Here is a 21824-nt window from a genome sequence, read left to right as displayed (position 1 = left end):
AGTTTTTGGGCTGTGGAACGAATTAATCGAGTCATAATTCATTTTTATGGGGAAAATCCGTTTCGACATATGACCTGACTGACAAACTAGGTTATATATATTCCAAATGTTTGCAGATTTTACCAGGAACTCCAGAGAGCACCCTTGATCTCAGAACTGAGGCTAAACACTCTTCTTCCGTGCCACCCTTTTTTACAAGTTTTACAAATTCATGTTCAATTCATCTTCACAAGTGTAAAGTTGCCCAACTCATTTCCAGCCAGCGAGTGAAAGCAGGGCCAATGGTTAGTCTGTATATCATGGTAGTGTCACTTTTTTCCCCTCTTCAGACAGAACTTTTTGTCTCTTTTATTGCTCGGCCATCTTCAGAATTCGGGCGAAAGCGTTCGCATCGACCTTCTTTATAATGAATGGGGGAAGTGGCGTATGCCATAAAGCAGCACTTTTTTTTTTTTTTTTTCTAATGTGGCAGGATTCCTGCCACCAGGGGTCGCGTTAACCGGAAATTTTCCATCGTTGACCGTTTTTTTAAAACGGTGACGAAGAAAACTGAAGTCCGTCCGTCATTTTGACAGGTTGCAATTCACACCCCAGACCACAGGGTGGCAAGTTAGCATATTAATTAGCTATTGTCTCTCTTAATGCATGACGTCGTTGGCTATTCTGTCAGAATATTGTAGCGTCACCGGGGTCTGGCGGCGGCACCGTGATTGACACATCAACGCGAGGCTCTTATTGGTGCACCCGGTGTGCCAGCGCGTCATCCAATTGGTGGACAAGATTGCCGCCTGTGTATAGACCCTACCCACGTGACGTCACAACTCCTTCCTCCTGACTGGTGCCGCCCAATTGTCCGTCAACACATCATGTTTACCTGTTACGGCTACGTACATTCCTCCTATTTACGACGTGTTTTTCTGCTCGTTAACATTAATAATCAAAATGGTGAAGGCGTGTGTGGCGGTCGGTTGCAATAACAGAGAAGATAGACGGAGAAGACGGAGAGACTTGAAGTTTTACCGGATTCCGAGAGACCCGGAGAGAAGAGAGCGTGATGGGCTGCTGCAATTCGACGAGCAAACTGGGCTCCAAACGATTACCACAGATTATGTAGTAGTCTTTTTATATCTGGTAAGATGTTTTTAATATATATTTAGAAGATTTTGGGCTGACAACCACAATTAAGATCATTGTGTGACGTTGGTGATTGGGGTCTATAACGTTGCTTCCTTTTCTTTGGGGGCGGAGATGTTGGCGGTAAGCAGAGTAAAAAGGGAGAAAAATACCACGACTTCCGTGTCTAATTTTTCGCCACCAAGCAAGCGTTATAATATTAATTAAAAATGAATGAAAACTAAATACTATTGAATATGTCGTCATTATAATTTTAAAAATTTAAGTGACGGGTAAAAATAGACTATGACCGGATTTTTATGACCCTGTCAGTCAAAATGACAGACAACGGAAATGTCCAGCGCAACCTCTGCCTGCCACCCTCCTCAAAGTTAATTAGTGCGGGTGAAAGCAATACAGACCCCCTTAAGATTTAAAAGAAGTGTCATTCAACTAATTGTCAGTCGACATATCTCCACAAATGTTATGAAAATGTGAATGATTGAAAAGTTACCTACCTAGTGTTACTTTAAAGGGTTAATTTAAAACCTAAATTATATACTAATTTTTGCATTTCATTAAAAAAATGCTATTAAGTGTGGTATAACAATGGACTGAGCGTGATCGCGGTTATAAGAATTTAATCACTTGACACCACTAATTTGCATTTACAAGCATTGAGCCTCCACCATCACCACCACAACGTGCGTACCTCTGTGGGTTGGGTTGAGAGCTGAGCTGCTTACCTTACCGCGATATCGGCTTTTTGTCTGATTTGATATGTCAAACAAGTAGCGCAAGCATTAAGGCAGCCGCTGTAGAGCAGTTGCAACGGGGCGTTTATTGTTACATCAGACAGATGAGTCACGAGCGGGACAGGCAAGCAAAGGTAAGCAGGAAACACAACATGAACAACACAAGGAAGAAGTGAAAGGTTGTGTCCGTCATTTAAATTGCTGGAATGGCCTTTGAGGAGCAAGAAAATGAACTGCTTGCTCTGCAAAGTATCTTTGGCTCAGAGGACTTTATTCGCCATGAATCGAAGTCTGCGGGAGAGATACGAGTTTCGGTAGAGCTTCCCTCGGAATACAAAGTGGCACTCAGAGAAGGTAAACAATGGTTTGTGTCATGCAACTTTCTTAAAGATTGTAGTATTAAATGGACAGTATTTTCATACATTAAATACAAGGTTTTTCCAACTTAAAAAAAAAAAAAAAAAACATCAAATCAGACTAACCCTCTCCTATTTCAGGTCAGTCAATTCAATATTCGGGCATTTAACAATATTTATTAATTTTGGTAGTTCTGACTGAGGATATACCCATATATGTATGTACAGTATGTGTATATATACATATACATAAGGGCTGTCAAAATTATCGCGTTAAAGGGCGTTAATTAATTTTTTAAATTAATCACGTTAAAATATTTGACGCAATTAACGCATGCACTGAATGACCAGCTCGCACATTGCCTTAAACCAGTACTTCTCAAATAGTGGGGCGCGCCCCCCTGGGGGGGCGCAGAGCAATGCCAGGGGGGGCGCATGTGACCTCGGGGAACATGTTTTATGTGGGTTTTTTTTTTTTTTGCCGTACTGGAATAAAGTGTACTTGCACATCCACTCAGTAGGTGGCAGTGGCGCTCTCATTTTCAGAGTGCGCGCAGTATTTTTGAACTAAGGAAGAGCACTCAGCCCACACAGACAACAGATATGAAGAGCAGTGTGCCACCGCCGTTTTCGAAAGCCGTTTTCCGACCGGACTCACTCACGCAGCGACCCACTGTCTTGTCCGGTGTAGGTCTAGAGGGGAAGAGGATAGTGAACCTACACCGGTTCTCACGTCGCCGCCCGAGAAGTGCCATTTTCGGCTTGGGATCGTCACGGCGACTGCCCTCACCTACGGTTCTACCTCGGCCGCCGTGAATGCGCTTTTTTCGTGCCGTTTGCCTTTTAGCTTTGACTTTTAATACAGTGGGTGATGATGAAAGACCACTGTTTACTGTGTCTAAAAATAATTATAGCAGACAGCAAGAAGCCAAATCAATTAAGACGCCACTTAAAGACATTAGACCCCAATCTCATTGTTAAGCCGCTTGATTTTTTCAGTGAAAACGTGCCGAATATTGCCAACAATCGTCCTGCTTTGTCAGTGTTATATCAGTAAGCCAGTGAGCATTGTTAGCATGCTAATTGAAAAATAACTCCACATCATTGCAAAGGAGGTAAATACTGTGAGCAGCAAAAATAAAAACTGTCCTGTCCAAGGACACTTTTCCCCCCCTTTTATTCAGATTTGTTTTTTCGGTCAAATTTTTGGGCACATTGTCCTCATGAGTGAATGTTTCTAATCAATTTTAATTTGGTATTATTTACTGATTTTATTACATTTTATTTTTCTGTATCAAATGGTCAAAAATGTACCTTGAGTGTATTTTTTAGTTTGGATGTGAATTTTTTTTTTTTTTAATTCAGGCAAATTGATGCACATCAAGTCTTCTCTGTTACAAACAAAACAATGTTTATAATAAAGTTATACTTTATTATAAGTTGATCTATGTTACTTTTTTTCTTTATTAGAAAAAAAGGACACAATGTTAGGCAGATGCGTATTTATAATAGTAATTTTATAGACAAATGATACTATTTACAGTGGCGACAGAGAGTTTGGGGGGGCGCGAAACATTTACGTCTTCCTTGGGGGGGGCGTGACAGAAAATAATTGAGAAGCACTGCCTTAAACAAATTACAATGAGCCTGTTTATGGACATTAAGAGTGAAGAGAATGCCACTGGCCGCTTGGGGGCAGCGCCGTTCCATACTAATGTTATTTCTTCTAAACGTGGGAAAATTAGTAGTTGTGAGATGTTTATGCTGTATGCACAATGCAATGCAAATTGCTATTTGTGCTCCACACATATTTCCATAAGTTTTCTTTCTTTTAGTGGCAATTATTTGTCTCTTCTTGTATTTTGGGTAAGATATGTAGAGATACAGTGGGGAGAACAAGTATTTGATACACTCGCAATGGGAAAACCCATTGGCAGTGTATCAAATACTCCCCACTGTATGTATTTTATAAAGGCGAGTGGACACAGGCGTTCTTTGGACCGCGCCGTTTATTTGCATAAGCTTCTCCTTCACAGCAAACATAAGTATCGTTTAGTGAAAGCACAACAAAAATAATATTCCTATCTCTCTCAAAAAAAAAAAAAATGTTCACAAAAAGAAAAGCACTTCAGTCTGTAGTAATGAGGCCTATAATTGTTATTTTTATTCTTATTATATTGACTCTACTTTTGATTGAAAATTTTACAAATTTTATTGAAACAAAAACATGAAGAGGGGTTTTAATATAAAATTACTATAACTTGTAACTATAACATTTGTCTTTTAAAAACTACAAGTCTTTCTATCCGTGGATCACTTTAACAGAAAGAATGTTAATAATGCCATTTGTGGATTTATTGTTACAATAAACAAATACAGTACTTGTGTACAGTATGTTGTATGTATATATCCGCCTTGTGTCCTTTCTTTCCATTCCAACAGTAATTTATAGAAAAATATAATTAAAAATGTTTTATAGATGGTTTGAATTGCGATTAATTGGATTAATTGATTAATTAATTATTAAGCTGTAATTTACTCGATAAAAATCGTTTGACACCCCTAATATATATATATATGTATATATATATATATATGTGTGTATATATATGTATATATATATAGATGTATATATATGTATATGTATATATATGTGTGTGTGTATATATATATATATATATATATATATATGTATATATATATGTATATATATATATATACACACATGCGAGGGCTGTCAAACGATTAAAATTTTTAAAGGAGTTAATCACTGCTTAAAAATTATCGTAATTAATCGCAATTCAAACCATCTATAAAATATGCCATATTTTTCTGTAAATTGTTGGAATGGAAAGATAAGACACAAGGCGGATACATACATTCAACATACTGTACATAAGTACTTGCCTGGCACAGCCAGACTACTCTCCCTGCATTTTTCAAACACTGTGGGAAATAGTCTGGGACCTAGCCCATGAACAGGCTCTCGAGCAAGGTACAAGATCAATCGTCCAATCAGATTCGTTTATTTGCGTGACGTGTTCTTAAGGGTAAATATATAAAAAAGAAAATCTCGACCATTCCTTGATGTCTGCGATTTCTGAATCGCGACCCTTGTTATATTACCATGTTTCACCCATTAAATCCCCCCCAAATCCAGCTCTGGCCATTCACAGCTGTGTCTTGACACTCGGTGATACAAGGAGTTTTTGGATCGAATAGAGGTAAGTACGCAGTTATATTTTGTTAAAATCGTGGCATCTTTAATTCTGCTCTCGTGTGGTCTCACCTCCAGTTAGGGTTTTGCTGTGAATTTTTTTTTTTAATTTCAAAATGCCCTCCTGTTCAAAATGTGTCTTCCCCCAGAAAATTGAGATTTTAAGCTTTCCAATGATATATCACACATGCATATACACTAAAAAAAATGACTCCGGTAGGTTGTAAAGTTTACTAAAAGACAAAGTGCATTTTCAGCAAGAACACATCATGTTTCCAAGGTGAGAATGAGTCAATCATGCAGTCCATACATAAACATGAACAGTGAATGAGTAGCTAGATTAGATCATGTTGATGCAACATAATGTTAACGTGCCTTTCCAACCAATTGCATAGTTTTGTCATTTCTCGCGAGATTTACAGTAAAAGTAGGGTTGACAACTCCCTGAAAAAATAAGTGACTCCTCAATGGTAGAGCCGGCCGGCCCAATAACCGTCACCATTTAATTATTATTTTGTTTGTGAAAAGTGATTTTTTTAACTAGATGGGGCTTTGCAAGGCACAGGCCCAGCTAGTAAAATTCCTCAACTTTATTTTTATTTATTTCTTTCATAAACCTATTATCCACGTTTTTTCGGTGCACTGGAGACTCCAAACCGCTTGACCGACCGGCACCGTTTGAATATCAAAATGACCGGAATTCCATTCATTTTTAATGGCAAGCATTTTCCCCTTCATTTTCAGTGACAGGAAAACATAGGTGGTTGTGATTTTTGACCACTTACCATTACAGCCCATTGACATTGAACTGGCGCCTAAGTAAGTCAATACCACTGACAGCTATGCCATTGAATATCCTGAATGTCGCTACTATTTATGCCAATGTACTGGATTCCATTGAGGCATATATAAATTGATGCCATTGACGGCCATTTACGTTAAAATTAGGGCTGTCAACCGATTAAAATTTTTAATCGAGTTAATCACAGCTTAGAAATTAATTCATCGTAATTAATCGCAATTCAAACCATCTCTAAAGTATGCCATATTTTTCTGTAAATTATTGTTGGAATGGAAAGATAAGACAAGACGGATACATACATTCAACATACTGTACATAAGTACTGTAGTATTTTATTATAACAATAAATCCACAAGATGGCATTAACATTATTAACATTCTTTCTGTGAAAGGGATCCACGTATAGATTCTTTAAGGAAAAATGTGAGTTTGTATATTGTGACTAAATATTGCCATCCAGTGTATTTGTTGAGCTTTCAATAAATGATACTGTAGTGACTAAACTGTTCTGCCTAAATGCATGATGGGAAGTGGGGCAACCATGACTGTGTGTGGCGGCTGCAAACTCTATACTGTATCTTTTCTGCATAGAGTACAATGCAGGGTGTTAAGAAAAAGATCAACTCCTGTCATTCTTCCCCACGTCGCTTCCCTCAAAAGTATTCATTGTGGAAGAGATGTCAAAGCTTTTGGCAATTAAAACCACGGTCCAAATGAATGCCTGTATCCACTCCACTCACTTGTCACTGCCTCTTAGCTCTGTATGTACGTAAAACGATGCCATTGTAGTCTGTTTGCTGCAAAGCGTGAGTGGGTCATTCCGTACATGCGTTTAATATTTTAACGTGACTAATTAAAAAAATTAATTACCGCCTGTTAATGCGATAAATTTGACAGCTCTATTTGTGCCTTATGTTGGCTCAACATGTGTGCTTTATGTTAAAAGAACACAATTGCTATATACTGAAGGAAAGCAATTTAATCAGGTCAAATTATGTAATTCTTTAATGCTGGTTCATCATGTATTTTAGGGTGAACATGAGTGCCTTATGTTGGCTCAACAAGAGTGCGTTATGTTCGCACAACATAAGTGCCTAATGTTGGCTAGACATGTGTGCTTTATGTTAAAAGGACACAATAGCAAGGTGCAAATTCTTTCCATAAGTTTTTTTTATGTCAGTTCAACACCCCATTTGACAATTTTAAGATTTGGCCAAATTGGGGGTCAGGAGCGGAACTTCAAGTCACCTGAGTGTATTCCGCCATAAATGTACATATATACATTATATACATATATATTATATATGTTATATATAAACTTTTGTCAGTAGTATCTTACTGTTGATTTTTTTCTTTTATTTTGATTATATTTGTTCTTTCAAAGGTGGCACATTAAAGCAGTACAAGATATCATTCCTTCCAACACTGCTTCTGACCTTTGAACTCCCTGAGAATTACCCTTACTCCTCTCCACCTGACTTCACTCTCTGTTGTAGCTGGCTTACTCAAAAGCAGGTAATCTGTGGAACACAGGAACATCTATATAGGTTTTTGTACTTGTACTTGTATAACCTTTTACACATTTTATCTCCAGCTTGCAGATCTTGGAACTCATCTCACTGAACTCTACAATGCCAGCAGAGGTGATGTGGTGCTCTTCTCTTGGGTACAGTTTCTAAGAGAAGATACTATCAGATTCCTGAACATCACTTCCATGCTAGAACTGTCAAATGAGCCCAGCACTTCATTCAGTAGCCAAGGAACAATGGATGTGGAACCCTCGGAGCAGGAAAACAGTCAGACCACCGGATATTCTCACCCTCGCTCACTTAGTGATGATAAAAACGAAGCACGAGACCCTTTAAACGAACACAATCCCTTCTCTGGTCTCTCACTGACTCCATCGCAAACTCTCCTGTCTAAGATTTTGATCCATGATGCAGCACAGGAACAGAAAGTTTTTCAAAGCACAGTTTATGACTGTGCTGTGTGCTTCATAAGTTACCTGGGTTCAGAATGTATCAAGATACAGGAATGCGGTCATGTCTTCTGCCGATCCTGTCTCGCTGAGTACTGCAAGGTTCAGATAACAGAGGGAAATGTCCGTGGTGTCACTTGTGCTCAGGAAGGCTGCACAGCTTTACCCGCACAAGCACAAGTAAGAGTAGGGTAGAAATGTTGTTTGAACTACGTCAAGTCTTCCCTTCATCTTTGATTTTCTTTTGTTTTGATTTGGAAGGTGCAGAGTCTAGTAGGCGAAGAACTGTTCAAACGCTATGACCGCCTTCTTTTGCAGTCCACCCTGGACCGTATGTCAGGTAACATATAACAATACAGTGGTATGAAAAAGTATCTGAACCTTTTGGAATTATTCACATTTCTGCATAAAATCACCATCAAATGTGTCAAAATCACATCGATGAAAAAACTGTCTGCTTTAATTAAAACCAATACAATTTTATTTGTATAGCCCACAACAAGGTTGTCTCAGAGGGCTTTACAGAGTCAATTTGATACAAATTCAGATACAGTAGATGAATGAGAGGAGTTCATGTCCTGGGCATCCCTTATCCTTAGACCCTCCATGGCGGCAAAGAAAAACTCCAAAAACCCAGTGGGAAAACAGAAACCTAGGGGAGAACCACAGTCAGGAGAGATCCACACCCAGGACGGACAGGCTATAGATACACCAGGACTGATGATGGGTATTAGCAAAAGGAGTTCCAGTTTGTAGAGATGCAATGGGGTGAGGGAACATGAGGGGGTCCATCTAGCCAGATGAGACGGGGGGGGGGCAACGAGGACGTCCATCCAGCCAGGGGTCAGGATAGTCAGGCGGCTGCGGCTGAAAAAGTAGAAAGGGGGAAAGGGGACACCGGGTGACTAGTGATGAAGAGACCAGTCAACTAGATATTAGCTCCTAGGGCATCTTAGACTGAACTGTGAGTCCAGTCTGTTTTGAACTAGCCTGACCATAAGCTTTGTCAAATACGAACGTTTTTAGTGTAATCTTAAATGTACAGACTGTGTCGGCCTCTTTAATATTAGCTGGAAACTGATTCCATAAGACAGGAGCTTGGTAACTAAAGGCTCTAGCTCCTACTGTACTTTTAGAGACCCTGGGAACTACCAGTAGACCTGCATTCTGAGAACGAAGTATTGTGTTGGGGCGGTATGGAACCAGAGCATTTGTGAGATAAGATGGCCCCAAATCATTAATGGTCTTAAATGTAAGAAGGAGGATTTAAATTTAATTCTAAACTCGACTGGAAGCCAGTGAAGGGCTTGGAGCACAGGGGTGATGTGTTCTCTTCTATTAGTTCCTGTTAAAAGTCACCCAAACATTTATTGGTTTTCATATTTTAATGAGGATAGTATGCAAACAATGACAGAAGGGGGGGAAATAAGTAAGGGAACTATCACATTTAATATTTTGTCCCCCCACACCCCCCCTTTTTGGGTGCAGTAATTTCAACCAGGCGCTTCCTGTAGCTGGCACATCGATCAGGACTAATCTTGGCCCATTCTTCTCGACAAAACTGCTGTAGTTCACTCCGATTCCTGGGATGTCTGGAATGAGTCAATGTCTTTAGGTCATGCTACAGCATCTCAATGGGGTTCAAGTCTGGACTTTGTCCTGGGCACTCCAGAACGTGTATTTTGTTCTTCTTAACCCATTCTGAAGTTGATTTATTTCTGTGTTTTGGATCATTGTCTTGTTGCAGCATTCATCCTCTTTTTAGCTTTAACAGTCCGACAGACGGCCTCAGGTTTTCCTGCAAAACATCTTGATAAACTTGTGAATTCATTCTTCCATTAATGATTGCAATTTTCCAGGCCCTGAGGCAGCAGAACAGCCCCAAATCATGATGCTCCCTCCACCATGCTTCACGGTGGGGATGTGGTATTGTTGTCCGTGAGCTGTTTCCTCCACACATGCCGTTGTGTTGTAATCCCAAACGATTCAATTTTGGTTTCATCAGTCCACAAAATATTTTGCTAAAACTTCTGCGGTGTGTCCAAGTGACTTTTTGCGAACATTGAACGAGCAACGATGTTTTTTTTATGACAGCATTGGCTTCCTCCGTGGAGTCCTCCCATGAACACCATTCTTGGCCATAGTATTACATATAGTTGTAGGCAGAGGGTTCACTTACTTATTTTCCCCCTTCTGTCATTGTTTGCATGCTATCCTCATTAAAATTTGAAAAACTAAATTTGGGTGGTTCTAGTTAAAACAGACACTGTATTTTCATCTGTGTGATTTTCACAAAGATCAGATCACATTTGATGGGCATTTTATGCAGAAATGTGAGAAATTCCAAAAGGTTCGGATACTTTTTCATACCACTGTGTATATATACATATATATATACATATTATACAGCTGCACACAAACTGTTTTGATAGTAATTAATTATATTAATTCCAAAAGTCCATTGTTTCAGCCAGTTTTATCTTGAGCACGGTATGTGTCATGTGATTCTCCATTCAGATGTGATATACTGTCCACGGACCTCCTGTGCATCTCCAGTGATTATAGAGAAGGACGGCAATGTGGCCCTCTGCTCCATCTGTGGCTTTGCCTTCTGCACTTCCTGCAAAAAGGCTTACCATGGAACTAATGACTGCGAACTGCTGAATAGCCACCCAGAAAATGATTCAGAGCAAAGCATTGCAGACCTGCCCCGCTCACTTGGTAGGTTTATGAGACTGCAGGTAATTAATTACAGTGTGGTATTATAATATGTAACATTCTGGCACAAACAAATTGTATTTACAAGGACAGGCAACACCCTAGTCATGTGCATCCCAGTGGACAGAATCTTGTTTAGTAAATTGCAAAAAAAAAAAAAAGCAGAATTTCCTTTTTGTGACATGCAATAGAGAAGAAAATGTAAATAAAAGCCAGCTTTTCCAGGAGGTGGTTGCCTTAGAGCAGGCATGCATTTTATCACTGTTTTAGTATTCAGTATTTTAGCCAATCAAATGGAAGGATCCTGTATGTGTCCACCTTCCTCTTCATGTTAATAATACCCAAACTTGCCTGTTTCCAGGAGTTCTGTCACTGCATGACTGCAATTCATGTAAAAATTGTTAAATTTTATCTATTTATTCATATTTTCCTATCTTGTTAAGCTCTTTAGATACAGATAATGGTAAATCTGGGTCTTAAAGGCTGAAACGGCTTTAATGGAACAGCTTTAAAGAAATGGATACATATAGACAGGCATATAGACAGGGGCTCACATATTTTTTTTGCCCACGTTCTCAGAGGAGGACCTGGAGATGTGACTTGGTCCTCACTGAGCTTGAGAGCCGACCCGCCTGATGCGATAAAATGACCAATTACCTTTAATTAATTATATAAACAATTACCGCTTGATTAACATCAACTGGCACAACAAAATTGCAATTACTTTGAAGTGAAAGGTAAAGAAATAAACATAAAAGCACTAATTCAAAATTAAGGGCATTCATATGCGGCTCCCACATTAACGCCAAGCCTTTGTAAAAGTGTGATGTCCTCCTCATAAGAGCTCATTGAACGTGCATGTTTAGCTTTGTGAAATGCGAGCAAAAACACGTTTGTCAGTGCATGGCGCTGTTCTTCAATAACTTTATTCCGTCACTTGTCCATAGGGCGAGTGGGGTCCTGTCTGACATAGTTTGCTTAATTGCCACATGCTCTGTTTTTTTCGTGTTTTTCAAAGTTTGGATGGCTGAAATTATTTGACCGTACATAAAATGCGCTGCTCTTATTAGCGACATTCGGACACTCACGGCAAATGTTGCACCACATTTCCGTGCGAGCATCATTTGCTTCCAGCCCTGGTACGTCCTGCAGCCACTTTTCAGCAAAAGTCCTTTTTTTCGGTAGCTCTGGTGACGTCTCTGTCGTCTGTCTGTCTTTTGACGGGGGTGGGGGAACACGGAAATAATTACTCAGTGGGGCCTGCCTCTTTGACATTTTGAGAAGTGATTTTCCCGTGTCCGCCTCAAATACAGTGGTCAGCCATCGGTACACAAAAGCATATGGAAGCCGTTGAGGGCCAGCGCGTTTGTCTACGTCCAGTACGCATGGACGCATGTGAACCACTTATGTGCACCCCTGCATATAGACATGATTAAATGATTATGCCACCTAATTGTAAGTAGTGATGTGAAGGAACCTTTTAGCCAGATTGCCGGAATCATGCCAGCCGAACTGCCGGACCCGCACTGGCGCAGCTCCAACGACCCGGGCCGCCGAAACCTTGACGACCCGGGCCGCCGAAATCTCGACAACCCGGGCAAAAGGCCAAACTCCGCGCGTTTACCTTTGTCTTAACCCCTTGTACTGACTTCATTTTGAAAGCTGGAAAAAGGTTTCGAAACACAAGTTGACAATTTATTCAGGTCGACAGCGATCAAACGGCAAGGCAAACAGCAAATAGGTCCCCGACAGAGAAGCAATTCTCTGTTGTTAGCAGCAGTTGTTAGCTAAACGTTCAGTCTTTTTGAAGTCTGCGGTACGGTGGGCCGGACGAAGGGTGTGCCTGGGTGTTGTTTAGGATAATTCCTCTGTTGCAGATTTGGGCAGTCAAGTTCTTGCGTCACCGTTCGTTGTTGTGTCATGGTTACTGAGGCAACTGAGGTGGGAGGTTCGGCGCACCTCACCGTCTGAGAGGCGCTGAGCTACCAAACTTAGAGATGTTTTTGTTATCGGGTGTTGTGGTAGTACAGGGCGTCCCGCCATTTGTTTTGGACTGTCCTGAAGAGCAATTGCGGGATTTGGTGTTGCAGATGTGGGCTTGTAGCTGTCTTGCCTATCACCTTGTAGTCAGCGTCAATCTTGCTCAGTCAGCTACAGGAATCACACGTTGGGCTTCCGTGGTCAGAAGGCGTCATGCAGCTCTTATTCCCTATGTCAAATATATTCTGCTTGTTTCCCTTAAACTATTGTATAAATGCTATTTATTTTATATTGGGTACGTTAAAGTAATAGAAACAGTCAAACAGTAAATACAAGAAAAGATACTATTCCCTTATTGATTATATTAAGTGTGTTAGAGTAATACAAACATTCGAACCGTAAATATGAGAATAGATACTATTCCCTTAAGATGCAAGTTTGTTATGACTATTCTTATCAAAGGGACACCATGTGAGGAGGGGATACTCCTAATAACCAGATGGATAAGAAGAGGGAAGATAAAGTACTTATAAATATGGATATGAACTGTTGGTTTCGGGATTAACGATACCACAATGAAAACTAGGATGTCGACTAATTTTCTCATATCATTCACACTGCTTGTACAAAAACCATGCCCTGTGTTGGAATTTGACCGGAATCACGCCAGCCAAAGCGCCGGGACCACACTACTGCAATTCCAACGACCCGAGCCAGCACAACACCAACAACCCGGCTAAAAGGCCAAACCCCACGCATTCACCTTAGTTTTAACCCCTTGCACTGACTCCATTTTAAAAGCTGGAAGAAGGCTACGAAACACAAGTTGACAATTTATTCCAAGTCGACACCAATCAGACAGCAAAGCAAAAACAGCACAGAGACCTAGACAAAGAGGAAGGTTGGATCCAGGGTCACCATATTACAGGTCAAAAAAAGATTCCCGAAAAAAGATGGCGCTAGCTAAAGAATTCAGTCCTTTGAGGGCTTTTGTGGGCCAGGCTGTGGGGTGGAAGAAGGGTGTTTTTGGGCGTTGTTTAGGATGATTGTCTGCTGTGGATTGGACAGGAGAATTTGGGCATTACTGTTGTCAGGACAATGAGAGTTGAGGATTTTGCCATCCTCAGCGCCACGTGAGTGCTGAGTGTTCACTTCTCAGTCGCGGGTTCCTCCGTTATCAGATGTTCCTTGTGGGAGTCCTTTCATTGTTCTGGACTGTCCATTGTTGGCAGAGGTGGGTAGCAACGCGTTACATGTACTCCGTTACATTTACTTGAGTAACTTTTTGAGAAAAATGTACTTCTCAGAGTAGTTTTACGAAGCCATACTTTTTACTTTTACATGAGTAGATTTGTGAAGAAAAAAACGCTACTCTTACTCTGCTACTTTGGGCTACACAAGAGTCGTTACATTTTTTCCTCTTTATTCTACATATTAGATATATTCTTTTTTTTTGCTAGCGTTGCTATTGCCAAGAGTAGCACTACTAATTTCACAAATGAGCCGTCGCAACAATAATCACACGACACATCCATCATCCAATCAGACGCAAGCCTGCCATTCTATGATCACGCAAGCCTGTTCAATCACACGTCTTTAAAGCACCGTAACAAATGAAGTATTTGACATTGAGTGTTGCCCTCAAAATTAATCGAAATCATGGATTTAAAACTCTCTCCCAGTTTTTATTTGGCACAGATTGACCACGGAAAACCGGAGATATGATCCTTTTAATTTCATAATAGTAACTATGAAGGAACTACAGTATTCACTACTCAAACTAGGAGCAATTTTCTCCACTAGAGGGCAGCGCACCCATAGTCTTTGGACAAATAATGCTTGATTACAGTTTTTTTCTCTGTAATATCTAATGATTTTTTATTATTTCTTTGGCTTAATGTGGTTATGTAATGGGTTATTGTACAGTATCATTATAACAACAGTTCGTATGGATAAGTTTGTGCTAAAACAATATATATATACCATTGTTAGAAAAAAAAAAAGCAGTTTCTCAAAATGTTACTCATTATTTGAGTATTCTTTTCACTGCATACTTTTTTTTACCTGTACTTGAGTACATTTTCTGGATGACTACTTTTACTCTTACTTTAGTAATGTTATTTTGAAGTAATGCTACTCTTATGTAAAAGTTTTGGCTACTCTACCCACCTCTGATTGTTGGTTACCAGAAGAGCTGATGGTGGGATTTGGTGGCCCAGACGTGGCCTTGTACTAGTAGATGGCTTGGCCATCATACCGCTCCCCCAGCTGTGTGAAACGCGCTATGAGCCCCTCCGTCAGCGTCAATCCTTCACACTCAGCTGTAAGGGTGCGCATGGAGTTCCCCCACGTCGTCGTGACGTTCTTGATGTTTGTCGTCTCCAGTCAGGATGGTGTTGTGCTGATCCTGCAACTCAGCATTCACATCGGGCTCTTTTGTCCGCCCTGCATTCATTGGGCCTTTCATACTTCAAATATAGTCGACTTGCTTTTCCTAAACTATGATTAAATGACCTTTTATCATATTGAGCGTGTTAGAGTAATACAAAAAGTCAAAGAGTAAATATGGGAAAGGATACTATTCCCTTCACCTGTCATACCCAAATGTGTTATTTCTTTCCATGGGCCATTAGGTGTATCCCCTCCACTCGCATGGTATCCCAATGGTAAATCGTTTTTAACTATCAGCTACCCTGCCTCATAGCTCAGCACAAACACAATTTAAAGCTACGGATAGTAGAAGAACTAATGTGTAATCAATACATTGTTTCTCTCACAGAATTCAAACAGATGAACATTGTTTCTTTTTACCTACTGTGTTATTTTAGGCTACGAAATGATATCGTCTGATACCAATTGCTGGCAATTGCAGCCACAAAAGTCCCTTAGAAAAATGTTGTTGCCAATCTCAACTCCTGACACATACTGTAACTATTGCTTCTCATTTTTGTCTCATTTTGTGATCATTTGTCACTTTCATTTGTAACTGTATTGCTCCTAAGGGTCCTTTAGGAGCAATAGAAAGATGACAAGAAATGGGAGAAATGTGAGCCCTTATCCAGATTTCATTGTGTGTTCAAAAGCTCATCTCATTTATTTCTATGGAATGCATCACGGGAGCAATATATGGGGTGGTTTTGAGCCACCTATGAGAATTATGAGAAGCAATTAAGAGGCATTACTGTATGTCACCTTAAAGGGGAACTTTGAAGTAAGGTTGGCCAACCATGTTTTTGAATAATATCAATGGCTAAACAATTATAAGCATATTTTCATTATTTTTTTTAACGCAACCCTTCCAGATTCTTTGTTTAACCCATAGCAACGCCCTTGACAACGAAAATGCTTTTCTTCGGCAATCTTCGGAAATTACGTCACACCTAGACATGCGAGGGAAGTCCACCATAGAACAGTATTGTTTGTTGCACTGCTTCTCGATAAGATGCCACAGCGGTGTGTGGCGATGTTTTGTTCTCGCTCAAACGAAAAGTTGTATGAGTGGCCAAAGGATAGCAGGGCACGTAAATGGACATCTTTCGTTCGCACGAAACGAATGAATTTCACGCCATCATCGAGTAGTGTACTCTGCTGCAAACACTTCTAAGATGCCTGCTTCCTTAACCGGTCTGCTTATGATCAAGGATTTGCCAAAAAGTAAGTGTGATTTTTGGATAGATGACTGATGACTTTGTCAAAGCATAGCTGCCTACTGTTGTGGAATTGAACAGTATAAGCTATGAGAGCCGCTGACAGCTGAAAAATAGCGTGTTGGTTTAGCGTAGCCATTGAGTCAATCTCGCAGCGAATCAGCGAGCGCGCATGTCACGCAGTGAATCATGGGAAATGTCGTCTCGGGACAACACTGAAGTGGTGCTTTGTAATCTGTTCGCCTTTGTGAAAAAACTACATTTCCTCACGCCATTAGACGCCAATTCCTGCCGAGAGCTGTGCCGAGCTGTGTTCTAACTTTTCCATAAGAACTGCTCCATGTGTTAATAAAGAGACAAGGTTGTCAGCGCGTCGTGTGTTCGATACATTTGTTAACAAAAAGCTCATAACAAGACACTATGCACAATCCGTTTAAGAGACGCTGGAGTGGGAGGCGAGGAGGAGATCGGCGAGAAGCAAAACTTCGCGGTCGAATGTGGCGGCAGTCCGCTATTATTTTGTTTTCTTATTGTTGCCACAATAAAGTGGAGAAAGCCATCGAAGACTCATCTCCTTCTTTCCCCCCAACGTTTTTATATTATTATTTTATATGCACGAGAGCTGCCGGATCTGCCAAAATGAACATGAAGTCTGATTATTATTTTTTTTAACAATGTCATCAGATAGACAAAAACATAACATTATGTGCAAATGCCTGCATCTTCAAATCATAAAAATAATAACAGCCTATATCTTACCAATGTTGTAATCTCGATGGGTCTTGTATCCATTCCATGTCAGGTAGTCTAGGTACATTGTTTGCATTCTGATTAGCGTCTGGCTAATACATGTTAGATTCAACATAAAATTCCAAGCTCCTCTTCTTCCTCCAACTCTTCAAAAACTTGGATCTCCTCCCTTGCGCTCGGTCTATCGCTTATATCGCTGTTTGAATCATTGTTTGAAGGGCTTTGTTTGGCGGCCGTATGTATGGAGCTGCCAACGCTGTTTCCGGTGTGACGTATCACTTCCGGGTTCGTCCCCTTTCAGGCTCGAACTTCGGAAACGCGATTATTTTGTCAAATATACAACATATAAATTATTTTTTCATGCTTTATTTGGTGGACAATGTTTAATTACTTTACTTGTGACCCTATTTGGCATGTGAAGAAATTAGTTCACACTACAGCTTTAAAGTTGCTTTCACACTAGCACTGTTTGGTTTGTTTTATACTGACCAGAGTTCTTTTTCTCAGATAGTCCACTTCACTTCGTTTTGTAAATGTAACTCTGGTCCGCTCAAAAATTGTTGGTCTCAGTCTACTTTAAGCGCATCCTGCTTCACTCATGAATGCAAGCGGACCAGGGTGCGCTTATGCTACTTTATGTGCAGTGTCACAGCCTGGAACTGTGATGCTCCAGGCTATTTAAAACACTGTCTCTTGTATTAACCCTTTTATCTGTTCAGCTAGATTTTTGAATTAACGACACAATAATAAACAACCACAAAGGGAGTATCCCCCCCCCCCCCCACACACACACGCATAACAGAGTAAAACTATTGCGTTGTTATAAGGCATTCAGAGCTCTCATTCTACATACCAAGGAGTTGAACACAACAGGTTGTTATTCATTTATCTACAAAAAATGTCAATTCTAAATCTAAAGAAAGAGCCTTCTAAAACAAGTTAATTGTTCAGCCCATGCATAATTGAGTTGCCATGCATTGCTTGAGTTTTATTTTAAATGACTTACAGTACAAGTTAGACTGGCTCAGGCTCATGAGAGTTTTTGTGTATGTTTTAGAGGGTATGAAAGCTCTATGGGAAGACTATGCGAGTGGCAGTAAGCAGAGACGGCGCCTGCTAGAAAGCAGGTATGGTGGAAAGGGTCGGTTTCCCAAGCTTGAGGACTACCTAAGTGGGGGCTGGATTGCACTCAATAGCAAAAACTGTCCATACTGCTCCTGCAAGATAGAGGTATGTTAATTTTTTTTTCTTCAACAGATTAATACGTGAAGTCAAGTCGCTGTTGCACTCCTCGCCGTTCGATGGTAAAATACCCATTAAGTTCCTGTGTTAGCTACCAGAATGTTATTCTATTGCGGCTGTCTACAGTACTTCCTCTTCTGCTTTTTCTGGGAGTGTTGCAGTGTCCCGAAGTATAAAATGTATACGGCGAAAAAAAACACTCAGGTGACTTGAAGTTCTGCTGTGAGACCCCCAATTTGGCAAAATTTCAAAATTGTCCTATATGTGTGATACATCATTGGAAAGCTTAAAATAAAAAAAAGGAATCTTGTTTCGATCAAAAAACTCCATGTAGCCTGTCTCACCGAGTGTCAAGACACAGCTGTGAATAGCCATAGACAGACTTTGTGGGATTTTATGGGTGAAACACGGTACTATAACAAAGGTCGCGATGCAGAATTCACAGACAAGAAGGTGTGGTTGAGATTTTCTTTTTCCAATATTTACTTTTCAAAACTTTTTTTTCTTTCAATTTTTCTTTGTTTGGATCGATTATTTATCATCTAAAAGTTTATCGGGGAAAATGCGACAGTAACAAAAACAAAACAAAAAACAATTAAGCGTGACCGCGACCTATTTACAAACACCATTTTTTTATGTGATGTAATTTGATCAAAAGTTTAAAATATGCAAGTGAATAATTTGTCGTTTTTTTTAACTAAATTTTAGACATCAATTAATGTTTCTAAGCTAAGAATGATAGACATTTTGAACAATATATATAATTACTTGCCTTCTTTTATTGGCTGGGTTGAAACAAAAGCAGTTGCGCAGTGCCTGTAACGGGGTCTCCAGGGTAAAACAGACAAACTAAAAATAGTCCGGAGGCCATGAAACGTCTATGGCAGCATATAGACATATTTTTCTATCAAACACAACAGTTATTTTGGCTTAAAAAACACCAGTTTATTTTAAAGGGGAGTGCAAGAGCAGAAACTGCTTTTTCAGTCTTGTCTGTGTTTTCCGCCATATAAATTTCTTTTGGCAATGCCATCGTATTTCTGGAATATTTTTAGCCATTAAATAATTAAAAATCCAACCCTTTTCACGTGATTCTGGTCCTCTGAAAAATGGCCCTATCAGCCCAATTTCCAATCACGTGATTGGATCGGGGACATCCCAAATAATAATAATTCAAAGTAATTTCCCACTGTTATGTGTTGCAGAAAAACGGCGGGTGTAACATTGTCACATGCTCACAGTGTGATCGACATTTCTGCTGGATCTGCCTGACCGTGCTTTCAGGCAGGACATACCAACACTTCCAGAGCAGCGAATGTTACCTTTACCTATAAGTGCTGCTTCGAATGGATGGAACACTCTTTTGTTGGACCACTGCTAAAGTACATTCTAGAAGGAGAATGCTCTCATTGTTCAACCAATGCGAGAACGGAAGAATAGATATATACAGTTCAGTCCCGCACTGTCTAATATGAACAAATTTTACACATTACCTTTGTTTTAATATAATTTCCTATATTTTTCTTATATATCCACTAGAGAAAATCCAATAGTGAATCAATAATATTCAAGCTAAAAGGAGACACTACAATGACGTAACTGGGGAGAGAGAGAGAAAAAAAGACATTTGCACTTCTTGTTCCATAACTACCTACTTACTGGAGTAGGACTATTTGCTATCAGTTCACCACCGCTTTTCGTAATTGTGGGAATGCATGTGAATGCAAGTCATAATGTGTCTTCATGTCTGGCTTTATCTATGACACACAGGGTCGTCACACTTGGTGGTAGGGTGCACCCTGGGCACTGGTAGAATGAGTGTATATGTTATACTAGTATATATGATTTTGTTTGTTAAATGCTTTTTTTTTTTCTCCAAATGGGTTGTCAGTTACGGTTCTGTTGAAATAGTATCACTCAGGTGGTTAGTTGGTTGCTTGGTTGAATGGTATAGGACTTTGCCTGTCATGCAGGTAAGCTTGTGTCTGAGTCCCACTCTGTTAAAAAGCATAAAAATTGGCAGTTAAACAAAAACAACATGAAAACCATGTTTAAAAAAAAGAATCAACATTGGAGTTTTTTTTTGGGGGGGGGGGGGGGGGGGCATTTCACCAAGTCCTTACTAGTACTACTACTATTTGCAGCTCACAATGGGCCTATCCCTAAACCACGCCTCCAAATCAGAAAACTCTGACACTACCCGGAGACTTACATAGAAATGTACTGTGTGGTGACTACTTGTTTACTAGCCTGTCATTACACAAACAGAATAAAATATAACTAAGCTGTCAAAACTCCTGAACTGAAAGTCCAAAGTAAACACCACAAACTTTCTATAAAGAAAGGTATATGTACTTACGTTTGGTCACGGACGCACACGAAGGAAAGTTCTCCTCACACACATCCCAGCATATGGCTCGGGGATTAACTCGACTGCACGCCACTCTTTCACCGATAACACCTTAAGCATTTATTTACGCCATATTCATGTTGGAAATATATGTTTATGATGTAAGTTGTTTATTTAGCACTTCTGGCTAATATTGAGAATCCAACTGAATGTAAAAAAAAAAAAAGCTTATTGAGCGCCACAAAAGCTTCGGGAGCAAAATCCGACAGAACATACAACATAACGCCTCTAAGTACCGTAATTTTCGTACTATAAGGCACACCTGATGAGAAACCGCCACCCACAAAATTTGGCATGAAAACTGCATTTGTTCATAGATAAGCCGCATTGGACTATAAACAGCTGTCCTCACTGTATTATGGGATATTAACACCAAAAGATATTAACCGGTAACACCAGTTGACAGCGGCTTTTATGACGGTCATAGGATCAAATGAACCACCATGAAGCTTTGAACCAATTGACTGCAAAGCTTGATTGCTTCAAGAAGCTTCATTTGACCATCACTATTCTCTAGGGGGAGACAGTCAACCTCTGCTGCCACCTGCTGTCAACACTGTTGTTGCCAACATGCATGCATTGCAGCACTACAGCTGTAAATAACAATCAAAATCCATGTTCTATGCTAATTATTTCTTCAGTTACTGTTCCGGTTGTTTCATTCATTTGCAAGTTAGGGTATTTGGTAACACTTTATTTGACAGGGGTGCCATAAGACTGTCATTAGACAAACATTAAATACAACATGACACTGTCATGAGCATTAATAAATGCTTATAACAGATGTCATTTAGTGTTATCCGGCAAATTACCTCACTTTTGAATCGATGTAAAAGATCCGAGCTGGACCTTAATG

General features: G+C 39.9%; 1 protein-coding gene across 3 annotated transcripts in view; it reads left to right on the top strand.

Moving 5' to 3' along the window:
• The first annotated feature begins 1924 nt into the window (after window positions 1–1924).
• Window positions 1925–21824, top strand: part of LOC130918450 (E3 ubiquitin-protein ligase RNF14-like) — a 51325-nt gene continuing 31425 nt past the window's right edge. Inside the window, exons 1-7 of one of the 3 annotated variants that reach the window (XM_057840147.1) lie at window positions 1925–2222; window positions 7628–7758; window positions 7838–8401; window positions 8483–8552; window positions 10739–10942; window positions 18374–18546; window positions 19764–20635. In XM_057840147.1, the coding sequence (XP_057696130.1) occupies window positions 2075–2222; window positions 7628–7758; window positions 7838–8401; window positions 8483–8552; window positions 10739–10942; window positions 18374–18546; window positions 19764–19892 (1419 nt within the window). In that variant the 5' untranslated portion in view covers window positions 1925–2074 and the 3' untranslated portion in view covers window positions 19893–20635. Of the gene's footprint in view, window positions 2223–7627; window positions 7759–7837; window positions 8402–8482; window positions 8562–10738; window positions 10943–18373; window positions 18547–19763; window positions 20636–21824 lie in introns of those variants that run through there. The other 2 variants (XM_057840146.1, XM_057840148.1) reach the window with 2 other exon arrangements.

This window comes from Corythoichthys intestinalis, chromosome 7 (genome assembly GCF_030265065.1).
Source record: "Corythoichthys intestinalis isolate RoL2023-P3 chromosome 7, ASM3026506v1, whole genome shotgun sequence".
Classification (NCBI taxonomy): domain Eukaryota; kingdom Metazoa; phylum Chordata; class Actinopteri; order Syngnathiformes; family Syngnathidae; genus Corythoichthys; species Corythoichthys intestinalis.
Note: the sequence above shows the minus strand (reverse complement) of the source record. Positions and strands in the feature narration are given on the sequence as shown.